Source organism: Loxodonta africana, chromosome 23, assembly GCF_030014295.1.
Source record: "Loxodonta africana isolate mLoxAfr1 chromosome 23, mLoxAfr1.hap2, whole genome shotgun sequence".
Classification (NCBI taxonomy): domain Eukaryota; kingdom Metazoa; phylum Chordata; class Mammalia; order Proboscidea; family Elephantidae; genus Loxodonta; species Loxodonta africana.
In genome coordinates, this window is record NC_087364.1 from 50,393,173 (window position 1) to 50,406,881 (window position 13,709).

Genomic DNA, 13,709 nt, shown 5'->3' on the forward strand with positions numbered 1-13,709 from the left:
TTTTCTGGCAGGCAGTTAAATGGCACATCCTTCTGTTATTTTCATGATTGATTTTCATCTTTGTTAAAGCAGGTCTTGCTAACCAAAATATCAGTAGTTCAAATCCACCAGCTGCTCCTCAGAAACCCTGTGGTGCAGTTCTACTCTGTCCCATACGGTCACTATGAATTGGAATTCACTCGATGGTAATGGGTTTGGTTTTTGGTTTTCTGTTTTTTTCAAGCTTGGTTTTCATCTTTGTTAAAACAGGTCTATTTTGTCTTAAGCTTAGTGTGGTCCTTCCTCTGAGTCACAGTCCTCACTCTTAAAGTATAGCCTTTCTGAGGTTTCAGCTGAATGCCTGAGATGCCAGTGAGACCTCTCCATTTTAGTTCTCCAATGTTCCCAGTATTGCAGGTCCTTTGATATTTCCATTTAGCAGTCAGTCTTGTAGCATGCCGTCTCTGCTAGGCCTCATGCAGTCTCACTTCTCACATGCGTTGCTCAGACCGTGGCCAAGAATCTGTGTCAAATCCCCATGTAGACCCCTGCCCCATTCCACCCTTACATAATTACCTCTTCTTTGGCTACTTTCCCTATTATAACTGCTTCTTTTGCAGTCTGATATTCTGATCTCTGCCTCTTTAGCTCAGCACGATCAACTTGGGCTCCACCTCCCTAAACTGGGACAGGAAAATAATCCCAGCAAAAAGCTGAGATGATTGTGGGGCTCACCATGTGTATTTCCCTTCTCTCAAGAATCACAGTCCTGCTGTGACTGTTGTCCAATGTCTGAAAACAGTTGCTTCATATATTTTGTCCAGTTTATGGTTGTTTATGGCAGGAAGGTGAGTCTGGGACCAGTAACTCTGTCATGGCTGAATAAAAAATACATGGGTTTATATTTAATTTTCACAAAGCCTTGTGAAGTAGTTCTCGTAAAGTAGGTGCTATTAATATAACCCAATTTTACAGAGAAGTAAACTCAGACTAACTAGTGAGGGGAGGAGTCAGAATTTGAACCTTGGCAGTCAGATTCCAGACCCTGTGCTCTGAACTAATATACTAGGCTGCCTCTGCAGCAGGAAATCATGTTTATTTCCTTCACTGCGATTCTCACACTATTTATCTCACATATATATTCATATTTATTTATTTATTGCACTTTTGTTTGCTGCCTTTCCTACTGGTATATAAGCACCATCTTTTTTCTATTTACACCTGTCTTCCAACTGCCTCACACAGGAACAGACTCTCGGTGGGTATTAAATAAATATTTATTGAATGAATGAAGAATGTAGATGCCACCATTATAAAACAATTTTGAAAATAAGATTTTTTTTTCCCGCATATTTGGAATTTCAGACTTATTTTGTCTGCCACTTTGTGGCATCAAAATTCTGCAACGAAAACAAACAAACTAGAGGTGAGGAATGTACAAAGAAGTGATACACATCGTTAGAATCTTTACAGCTATGTACATCAAAATATAATTATATGATAAGAAAAGAGTTATGGCAGGATTTCTACTCTTGGTAAGATAGCAGTAATTGGAAATCAGTCTTACCAAAACCAAACCCATTGCCGTCGAGTGCTTAAAACACTCACTGAAATGAGTGTAGAATCAATGTGTTTGTTCGACTGGTAAGTCCAGACGTTACTTGTGGTTGAAGTAAAAAATGACATTCATATTTGCCACTTTGTATGTGCTATTAGAAAAAAAAGAGAAAAGCCAATTTCGGTAATAGTTGCTTCTAGAGCCCTTTGTATCGCTTATTATCCTATTTAAAATTGCAATGTTTGCTTGATTCATTTCAGAATATATCTTTGTTGGACTTAAAACCATAAAGTTATGGTTCTTATCATCTCTATATGACAAAACAATATGCATTTATTTTTATCAGAAGCAAAATGACATGATGGTTTTTAAGCTAATTTTTGTGTTAACAAGTCTCCTAAATATATGCAGTAGACCTCACATTTACATAAAATTAAAGAAAGGATGCTTCAGCAAATGCAAATAAATGCAAAAAAGGAATATTTTAATTTTGAGCCATGATTAGTACCAACCATCACAATGTGAAAATAATACAAAAGCAAAATCCTGTGTGCAGTGTGTAACATCATGGTTATAAGCTATTTATAGGCTGAGTATCTTGAGTTATTTATTTTTTTTGAGAAATATACTTATTGATTATATTTCAGACTCTTTTCAAATCAGGGATCTTTAAAAATGTTGTTAAATTAGAATCACATGTACTGACTTCTGCAGTTCTGTAATATGACAAGCCCAGCAAAATGATTTATTTCACTTGGTGCATAATTAATTGTATGAATTGACTGTTTAACCTCTATTGATTTGCATTTCTTACTTAATGTTCAATTTAGAAACAGAAGTAAAAATTATTTTATAGTAGGAAAAAAGAGTATGAAAGGTAATCCTAACATAATAAGAAAGATCATTTTGATATTCATCATTATGTATTGGCCCCTTGGTAATTTTCAAGGTCTTGAAAGATCAGTCTTTGTTTTAAAACATAAGTTTTCTCAGTTTAAATAGTGAGCTCATTGAAGCTGACCCTGGCATCCTCAGGAATTGTATCATCTTATTGTTCCTATATTTGGATTATAGTAGAAAATATGGACTTTTCATTCACATTATTTTTATAACATTGTACTGAATTTTGATGTGACACTTGGACTCATTTATTATTAAAAATGGATTAGAAAACCCATCAAACAATTCTGATAACTAGGAGATATTTCCTTGAAATATAGGCCATGTTGGTGTTTCTTTTTACATACTATGAAAGCCATGGAGAAGGTGATATATAATTACTTTCAGTCATCTCAATTCATTATTGTTTATATATACCTATAGATTTTTCTGGACTGGCCCCAATTTCAAATATTTTTTCATTGTGCTCACAAGTTACCCAAGTATCCCAGAAATTCCAATATCTTGACATATCAAAATATACATTACACTTCCAAATATTGCTTCTTTCAAATGAAAATGGAGCAAAGTTCTTCGACAGACCATATGTCCAGATATTGGGTTTGGAAATTTTGATTGTATAAAATGCTTCCAGATAATAGGTACAGAGGAGTAGAATTTTCATTTGGCATCAAAGGGAATCTACCTTTAGATTCTGAAGTTTTCTTAAGTACAAAAGTTTCTTTCAAGCAGGTTATCTAGTGAATTTCAAAGTGGTTTTGTTGTCTGCTGGTTCTTGAAGTGAAGCTTAAGCCCACTATTAGTCTCCTTAGGGCTGTGAAGAATCTTGGGTAGAACTTTTATATCCTCGTGGATGTGGGATTGTAAATTACTTTTACCATGTTGGCAGATCTCCCGCTTACATAATGGGTCTTAATATGACCGATAATTATGTTTCCCAGTGGTTATTAGCAAAGCAGGCAATATGTCTTCATGTTGGTATTAGCTTTGCCATTGTAACCAAAAAAAGTACAGGACAAAAGATCAGAAAATGGACAGCATAAAAGTTCTTGATAAATTCCTCTCAGTCAGGCAGGGACAGTTAGAGGCACAGTAATTCCCAAGAAGGAGGTATTTGAGAGGTATACTCTAATTATGTTTGTTGTAGGTTACCATATTTTTACACAAATAATGTGCATCTTCTGCACTTTTTGGCTGGCTGCCCCTCCCCCCACAAGGTATTTCCTTAAGTGCATTATGCTATATTTTCTATAGCAACCCGTGGAAGAGGACTGGCATGACAGCACTTGTGAGGGTGACTTGCCGGGGGGGAGGGTGCAGCCAGCAAACAAACACAGGGTGTGCATTATTTGCATAAAAATATGGTAAAGCTGATAGTTACGCATGACAAGAATAAGCTCTTTAAGAAATAAGACACAAGATAGGTACATTTTTAGAGAAGAAATGATAGGCTCGCGTAACCCTGGGGCTTCTAAGATACCAGGAGACAACATAACGACAGACTTCTGGGAAGGAAAAGAAATATGAAAAAGAAAACTTTTAAGGACATAGATACAAAGTGTTTCCCACCTTTGGACAGCTACAACACCCACCCTGTGGAGCACCCTTTCAATCAGTATGCTATCATCAAGTAGGCCACAAACTGTCATGGCTTTTGCTCATGCTTCAGTTGGAATTCCCTCCTACCACTCCCTACCTCTTCTGCAGTTTTGGAAATCCTTTTTACCCTTCAATACCACCTCCCTTACTTACCTGATTCTCTTTTTCCTGTCTTCCTGCAGCTCTTTGCTTCTACACTCATCTGCCTTCTTATTTTGCCCTGTGTTATGAATAGTTGTTTTTGTGTCTATTCCTTCCAACAAGTCAAGTAGTGAATAAATGTTTTTGTTTCTTCTTAACGTTTAAATGAAATGGAAGTTGATCCTAGAAGTCCACATGGTAACCTCTGCTTGTATGGATAGTACTCACTTATGGTTATTCAAAAAAACAAAATAAACAAACCCAAAGCAGCTGCTGTCAAGACGATTCTGACTCATGATGACCCCATTTGTTTCAGAGTAGGACTTTAGGAAGCAGATCGCTAGGCCTTTCTTCCAAGGCACCTCTGGGTGCATTTGAACTCCAACCTTTCAGTAAGTAACTGAGTGCTTAGCTGTTTACACTACCCAGGAACTCCTCTTGTGGTTTTTAATATTTCCTATTACCTGTGTGCATGATTCAGGGCAAGGTCAGGTTTCCTCATCCGTAGATAGCAAGTAACAAGCTTTGTCTCAATGAAACTTGCCACGCTGGCTATATCTTCAGCAGATGCTTCAAATGGCTTTCCCAGAGCTGCCCCTTTGCTGCAAAGCTTTAAAAAATACAATACTTTAAGTTTCCTTATATTTTTGTCCTATACTATATGTTTTAATCTGGCAAAAACATATATATGTACGTGTGGCTCAGTGTTTAAGAGCTCGGCTGCTAACCAAAAGGTTGGCAGTTTGAACCCACTAGGAGCTCCTTGAAAACCCCATGGGGCAGTTCTACTCTGTTCTATAGGGTCCCTATGAGTTGGAGTCAACTCGACGGCAACGGGTTTGTTTTTTTTACTCTTTCTAAACTGCAGGTAAAATATTAATATTTTGATTGTAAATTAAATAAGTTATTTGTATTCACATTATATGACCATAATATAAAACAAGCAGCACATTTAACTGTAAAATGTTTCCTGTACATTATTTTTAAAAGTATGGTGATAGATTCTAAAGATGTGCCACTTGCTAAGAATGCCCATTTTTAAAATAAAGCACACAGTAAGCAAAGATATTAACAGAAAACCAGGTATAAATCTTATTAAATACCAGTGCTTTTATGGAAACCGAGCTGAGCAATGATCTAGCATCCTATCAAGTTTGATTTAATATAATAAGGGGTATCGGAAGTAAACTCCTAGGAGCCATTAACATGATCGGTGATTAATTTGAGTCTGAATCATATTCTCTGGGATGTTATTGAAAGGAAAGAAGTGAAAATTTATTAGAATTTATTGGCAGAGGCCACAGTAGCTGAAAAACATGGCAAGAATGTGAAATTCTTAATAAAAATTCCAGGAAGTCCATGGTTTCTGGGCACCATAGATAAACTGGAGGGGAAGAAAATAATTAAATTTTGGGGACAACCCCAAACATTAAATGTCAATAATGTGACAAGGGTAGATCAGCCCTTTTTTTCCCCTTAGAATTTTCTAATGTTTAGTGATTTGACTTTCTATATCTGCATCCTTTGTTTTTTTCCTTCCTCTGTTTGTGTATACATCATGGGGAGGGTGATTCTCTCACAGGGGATAGTAATATTTGGGGTTAATTCCTATTTATCTATATCTTAGTATAAAATTGCTTGTATTCTAAAGCCTGCTTGTTTAAATGACATAATTTAAACTAATTTTTCTTTTACTGATTAATTCTTGAGACTGGATTGCCATTTATATAAATGTCATTGTCAAATTTTTTTTAAAGCTCAATTTGGTTATTTAAGGGGAGCTTTTTATATTCTGTTCCAAAGGAGCCGTGGTGGTACAGTGGTTAAGCCACCGAAGATCAGTTAAGTTCGGTGGTTTAAACCCATCTACAGGTTCTGCTTCCATAAAGGATACAGCCAAGAAAACCTTATGGGGCAGTTCAACTCTGTCACATGGGGTTGCTGTGAGTTGGAATCGAATCGACAGCAATGAGTTTGAGTTTTTTATTTTCTGTTCCAAAATGTATTTCCCTTCTTAATTTTACCCAGAAACAATAAATTAAAAAAAAAAAAAGAATGTAGATATTTAATATCCCTAATTTGAATTGTTACTTATCTGATGTTATCTTTTGCTTGACTATTCTGTGAATTCTGGAGGCTCATATTGTTTTTAAAACTCTTTACCAATTTTATGGGTGAGAATTGGTACTTCACTCATCCAGTCAGCAAATATTTATAGAGCATTTACTACTACTTGCCAAGTAAAAATTGCTGCCTTCACATTTTATTCTGTATTGTAGAGGCCATTTTCATAATTTTGGCTACTTTTTAGTTCCTTTGTAAATTCCTGTTTTCTATTTCATGCCTGTTTTCACTGGCATTTTTATTTTTTAAAAATTAATTGTAAGAGCTCTTTAGATATATGTGCTATTAACAGTTTTCCTGTCAAAACTCTATATACGTGATCAAATATAAGGTCTTTTCCCCAATGTATCCTGCAGACAAGAGAGTCTCAACTTTTATTCATACTATTTATTATTTTTTTTATTATAAAGGCTCTTAGAGTATAAACAATGTATAGTATATACTACATGTGAAATGTTGTATATAGAGGTTTTCAATTATTTTGAAAAAAAACCCAGAGACTGTATGCAGAAGATACAGTGGAAATGAGCTCAGTCAATGCTAAGTTTGGATGCTTTTATAAAGATCAGCTGGTAATACAGACAATACAGGAGCCAAAACACTTAACGCAGATTTACTAATTATTCTTGAGAATCTGACCTCACGAATGTTAATGTGAGTGTAAGCCGACCTTAAAAAATAATTTTTAAAAGCATTATGGTATGAACACGGCAGCTTGGGACAGTATTACCTCTTTCCTCTCAATCCAACCACAGAGGAGCCAGAAAAATCTAAACAGTGCAATTCCAGAAAAAAAAAAAAAATGTATGGCATAACTCTTTACAAAAACTGAGGTAGTAGAAAATAAAATGAGTGGAAACTGTGTAGTTTTATTTATTAATATCTCGTAGTGGTAAAATTCTTGACCTTTTTGTTTAATTTTACCTTCTAAATGAAAAAAGCATTCCCCCTCTCTCAGGTTTTAAATACCCCAAGTTGAAGAGTCCAGGTTTTATGGAATCTTCACACAAACTCTTAAACAAAGATGAAACAAACAAGCGAAACATTGTGCGCCAACTTAGCCCCTGCCTATACACGTGCTCCCACTTTATGGTATGCACAGCCTCCTTTCTAAGGCACATTTCCCGTGTATTGAATGCAGAGGCCCTTCAGGGACTAGCTTCCAGGAGGACATTCAGGTCTTTCACGGCAGGAGGAAGCGGACCTTAAGATTTAATAATAATAAAGGCTTTATCTATGAACAGTAAGAAAAAGTGAAGAATAAATGGCTGATCTTCTAACGTCTGCAATATTTTCTACTTCTGTGAGATACAAGGCCAGGAAAGGCATAAAATTGATCAGTCTGAACACACTAAAGAAAATACTCCATGAAACCCAACTATTAGACAGCTGTGAAAGATGGGTAATTTTTCAATTCACATTTATATGGGAAAATAGGGAGCCTGCTGTGTAGGTTGCATGAATATTTGTGGTAATCTTAGTTTACCAATCATGTATTATAAGACTGAGAACGTTACTGATTTTTACCAAAAATTGTTTTATTTGTTCGTGCCAAAGCAGTACATCTTTGAAACATGTTTGCAATAAAGCAAATTATTATAAAATGGAATTCTAGAAACTGTGGCACAAAGGGGTTTCAAGGTTTGTTTAAAAACACAAATAAAAATAATATAAAGCACAATAAGAACAGAAAGAATCAATACGAAATATCGTATCATGAGAACCAGTCTTAAAAACACACCCAAACATTTTTCTTTACGTAGAATCATGATTAGCAAGATTGATACTTTAATAGGTTCCCTCTTATTAGAATATTGCATGGTAAGTGCTTGCCCACTATATTCCTGGGAGATCATTTTGAGCGGTCCCTGGAGATCCTCTAGGAAAAAAAAAAGAGAACACTAAATCTTGAAGAAGTGTCATTGTTTGAGTTATTAAATATCTGTAAGTAAGGAAAAAGATCATCCATCCACTCAGTAACTCTTCAAGGTTTGTATTCTGTTTTTGAAAATTAAAACAAACAAACAAAAAAAAGCTAAAGGTGGAGAGAAAATTGCTCATAACCTTATCACCATACATAGTTGCTATTACTTTTTGGCATATTTCCATCTTTACCTTTTCATGTTTTTGTATCGTAATAAAGATTATACATACATATATAATTTTCATGTTGCTTTTCCACACTTTGCTTTTTTTATATGCTTTTAATTAAAAAAATACACATATTCATTAAAAAAATAATGTTACTTCCATAACCCCCCTCAGGAAATGACAGAACTATCAGATAGAAAACCAGTAAGAATACTGAAAATCTGAACAACACAACCAACAGGATCTAATTGACATATATAAAACATTCCAGCCAACAGGAGTAGAATATACATTTTTGTCAAACATTCATAGAAAAGTCAAGAATATAGACCATACCCTGGGCTTTAACAAAATGAAAAGAACTGAAATCATGTAGGGTATATCCTCCAACCATAATGGAATCAAAATTTAATAGTAAAAAACCCCCAAAATTCCAATTTTAAAATGGGCAAAAGATATGAACAAACATTTACCGAAGAGGATATACCAAAAACAAAACGAAACCTGTTGCTGTCTGGTTGATTCTGATTCCTAGTGACCCTATAGGACAGAGTAGAACTGCCTCATATGGTAGATTCAAACTGCTGACCTTTTGGTTAGCAGCCTAGCTCTTAGCCACTGCTCCACCAGGGTTCTGAAGAGGATATATAGATGGCAAATAAGCACATGAAAACATGTTCAACATTATTAGCTATTAAAAAAAAAAAAAAAAAAAAAACCCAAACCCATTGCCTTCGAGTCTATTCCAAATCATAGCGACCCTAAGGACAGAGTAGAACTGCCCTATACCCGTTGCTGCCGAGTTGATAACGACTCATAGAGAGCCTATAGGACAGAGTAGAATGGCCCCACAGGGTTTCCAAGGAGCGCCTGGCAATTCGAACTGCTGACCTGTTGATTACCAGCCATAGCACTTAACCACTACACCACCAGGGTTTCCTAGAACTGCCCCATAGAGTTTCCAAAGAGGCCTGGTGGATTCGAACTGCTGACCTTTGGGTTAGCAGCCTAGCACTTAACCCCTACGCCATCAGGGTTTCCAAAGAGAAATGTAAATTAAGAGCACAATGAGATATCACTACCTACCTATCAGAGTGGCTAAAACAAAAAATAGTGACAGCACCAGGAGCTGGCTGGTAAGTGTGCCGAGAAACTGGATTATTTATACATTTTTAGTGACGTTGTAAAATGATAGAACCGTGGAAAACAGTATGGCAGTTTACTAAAAAACTAAGCATGCAACTACCAAAAGACTCAGCAATTACACTCCTTGGCATTTATCCCAGAGAAATAAAGACTTGTGTTCCCACAAAAACCCACACAACAATGTTTATAGTAACTTAATTTGTAATAACCAAAAATTGGAAGCAATCTAGGTGTCTTTCAATGAGTAGATGGTTAAACAAACTATGGTAGATCCATAGCATGGAATATTACTCTGCAATTAAAAGGAATGAACTACCAATACATGTAAAAACTTGAATAAATTTCCAGGGAATTATGCTGAGTGTAAAAATTCATTCCAGAAGATTACATACAGTAGGATTCCATTTACATAATATTCTTATTTCTATTTCATTTTTCCTAGTAATTTATTTTTTTACCATATTTAATGAAGTATCAGCCCACAACAGATTGGGGAAGAAAAATAAAAACTGGTTCTTCACCACTGATAGCAAGAAGAATTTTATTATTAAAAATGACCACTGATAGATATTAGTGTGGTACCTATCTATAGAAGATATTAGTGATAGATACTAGTGTGGTACCTATCTATAGGTTAGGGTTAGGGTTAGATATTAGTGTGGTACCTATCTATAGGTTAGGGTTAGGGTTAGATATTAGTGTGGTACCTATCTATCTATCTATCTACCCACCTATCTATCCACTTACAAACTATTATTATTATTATTACCTGTACTATTATGTAGGAGCCCTGGTGGCGCAAATGGTTAAGAGCTCAGCTACTAATTCGAAAGGTTGGCAGTTCAAACCCAGCCAGTGTCTCTGTGGGAGAAAGACCTGGTCATCTGCTTGTAAAGATTACAGCCAAGAAAACCCTATGGGGCAGTTCTTCTCTGTCACATGGGGTTGATAGGAGTCAAAAATGACTCTATGACACCTAACAACAACAACATACTGTTGTGTAACCTACCTTTTTCTTTTGTTTCTCTGAATATATCAAGTCAATAAGTAACATTAATATAATTATTTTAAACGACTGCATAATTTTACTAGCTCCCTGTTTAATGCTGTTTCTAGTGAGAAATTTCTGCAGTGACACTGAAAGTTTCCAATGTCATAAGTAATATACACTGAACAGCCTTGTAAATACATCTTTGCCTCATATTTGATCATTTTCTAACTGTTACATTCTATTTCTTATAATCCATCCCTACATATTGGAACTGCTGAGTCAGGGGTATTCAATCCAATCCAAAAAAATTCTTCAGCGTATACCCCATTAAATTCTTCTCCAAAAAAGTTCTACACTTTTACCAACAAGGTATGAAAGTTGTTGTTTCTCTATACCCTCACCCATGCTTGGTGTTAGCAATGCGTTTATTTATTCTTTACTAATTAGATGGGCTAAAATGGCACCTTACCTTAATTTGATTACTAGCTCAACTTCTTATGTGTATTGGCCATTTGTGCAAATATACTGTTTGTTCATGAATTTTATTCATTTTTGAATTGGGCTATTCTAATTCTTATTGACTTAGTTTCATTTTATAATTAGATTTTTCCCCCAGTGTGTCATTTATTTTGAGTTTCTGTTTGTCACGTTTTGGTATCAGGCTTCTGCTAGCTTCGTAAAACAAATTGGAAAAATTCCCATATTTTTCAGTGCTATGGAACGTTTCGAATTAAATATAGTTGGAAAAATATCCGAGCCCTGTTCCTTGCACGTCTTGTTTTCTTACTTGATTATTTTTTCTGTTCTGATTTCCAACTCTTCACATCAATTTTGTTAATTTATATTTTCCTAGAAAATCATGAGTTGCATCCAGATTGTGAAATCTGTCCTTATAGTGGAGAATATTATACTCTTAGAACATTGTAAATGCCTGTGCTCTGGTGCTGTTATCCCCTTCCTCGTTGCTGTACTATGAACTTGTGTTTTCTCTGGTCATTCACTAGGCTTGCCTGAGGTTCATTTTGTTTTCCCTAAAAACAGGGAACTCGTAGATTCATTTATTAGTTCTACTACTCTGCTTTCTAATTCATTAATTTTGGTTTTTAACTTGGCTTTGTTATTTCTTTCTCTCAGGGGTTTTTCTTCCAGTTTTTTTTTTTTCCCCTAATGTCAGTAGTTGGATACTTTGTTCATTTATTTTAGTTTTTCTTATATTTAATTTTTTCGTGTTGAAAAATTGCAAGTTTTACTTTATGAAAACATAAAGAATTCTATTAGACATGACACTAAAGCTCATCTTGTTAAACGCACTGTAATGAATAAAGAATCTTTAGCTATGCTATAAACTAACATTTAAAAGTACCTAGATTAAAAGGGGGACCTCATACCACCAAGAAAGCAGCACCGGGAGCAGAGCACATTCTTTGGACCTGAGGTTCCTGGGGCTCAGATGCTCCCAGACCAAGAAAAGACTGATAATGAGGACCTTCCTTCAGAGCCAACAGAGAAAGAAAGCTTTCCCCTGGAGCCAGTGCCCTGAGTTCAGACTTCTAGCCTACTGGACTATGAGAGAATAAACTTGTCTTTGTTAAAGCCAAAATAAATAAATGAAAGTACCTAGATGACTAGGACCACTGAAACCAGAAAGGCTTTAACTTAAACTTACTTTTTCAGAAAACAATCAAAATTAATAAACACATCCTGTTTTCAAAATTAATAAACAATCCTGTTTTCAAGTTAATGAACGTATCCTTTTTTCAAAACTAATGAACATATCCTGTGTTCAAGATTGGTGAACATAGGCTGTTTTCAAAACTTCAGGGATCTTGTAACCAAGACTCATTGATCTTGTGATTGTCTTGGAACTGTTTGGCAAAATCATGTAAATTTCCACCAGTCAGAAGTTTTGTTCAAAAGTTACTGATAACTTTATATAAGAATCCTGGTTAATCAGAGCACTCATTTACTAGGTAAATGATGTGCTACCCATCTTTAAAATGTCTATTAGCAATCTATTAATGGTGTTCTGAGTTGTTTGTTTTTGACAGTTGAATGCTTCTGTGCTTTACTCAAATAAAAAAAAATAGCTTTTATTTCCATCTCTTTTGCCAAGAGCTATTTAAGAAAGTGTGGGCTTATTATTCTTTAAAACTTTACCACCTGCTTTTCTTAGTTACTTGTGAGACAAGATTTTTTTATTGCATATTTGTTAGTTCTTTCTATTTCATCATTTATGGATTATTTGTTTGGGTCTTTTACCACTTGTATTCTATGTTCTTACTATTTTTCGTATTAATCTCTATGACCTCAGTTATGGAAGCCACATGTTTTAGTATGCTCTACATTTCTTTCCCAATTCTATAAATTGAACGCCTTTGGGGAATTGCTTCTACCCCAAAGGGTAGAATGCAGGATGCAGATGTTACAACTGCAGCAGCTTAGTGTTCAGGGATCTTTCTTTGCTCTATGGGATGGATACTTGTCTGAGAATGAAGTCAGTGTAGAAGGAACAGAACCAGACAGAGAAGCTGGAAAGCCCAAGACTGAGTCCTGAAGATGTTCATTTGAATCAAAATATGAAAGATAATTTGATACTTCCTAACTCATCCTAAGAGGCCAGAATTACCTTGACACCAAAGCCAGACAAAGACACCACAAGAGAAGAAAACTACAGACCAACATCCCTTAGAAATATAGATGCAAAAACCCTCAGCAAAAAGCAAAGCCCCTTGCTGTCGAGTTGATTTCAACTCATAGCGACTCTATAGGACAGAGTAGAATTGCGCCACAGAGTTTCCAAGGATCAGCTGGTAGATTTGAACTGCCGACCTTTTGGTTAGCAGCCCAGGTCTTCACCACTGTGCCACCAGGGCTCCTCACCATGACCAAGTGGAATTTATTTGAGGAATGCAAAGGTAGTTCAACATTAGGAAATCAATTGATCTAATGTATCACATTGATAGAACAAAGGAAAAGAACCACAGGATCATCTCAATCAATGAGAAAAGACATTTGAGAAAATGCAACAACCTCGGATAATAAAAAATCACTCAACAAACTAGGAAAAGAAGGGAATTTCCTCAATATGGTAAAGGACATTTATAAAAAACTCACAGCTAACATCTTACTCAAAGGAGGAAGATTGACAGCTTTCCCCTTAAGATTAGGAATAAGACAAAG

At 35.5% G+C, this 13,709-nt stretch overlaps 1 protein-coding gene across 1 annotated transcript in view; it reads right to left on the bottom strand.

Moving 5' to 3' along the window:
* SPATA16 (spermatogenesis associated 16) overlaps window positions 1-13,709 on the bottom strand; it is a 279,707-nt gene that overhangs the window by 203,224 nt on the left and 62,774 nt on the right. Inside the window, exon 2 of the mRNA XM_003416233.4 lies at window positions 4,642-4,787. Coding sequence (XP_003416281.2) covers window positions 4,642-4,787 — 146 coding nt within the window. The remainder of the gene's footprint in view (window positions 1-4,641; window positions 4,788-13,709) is intronic.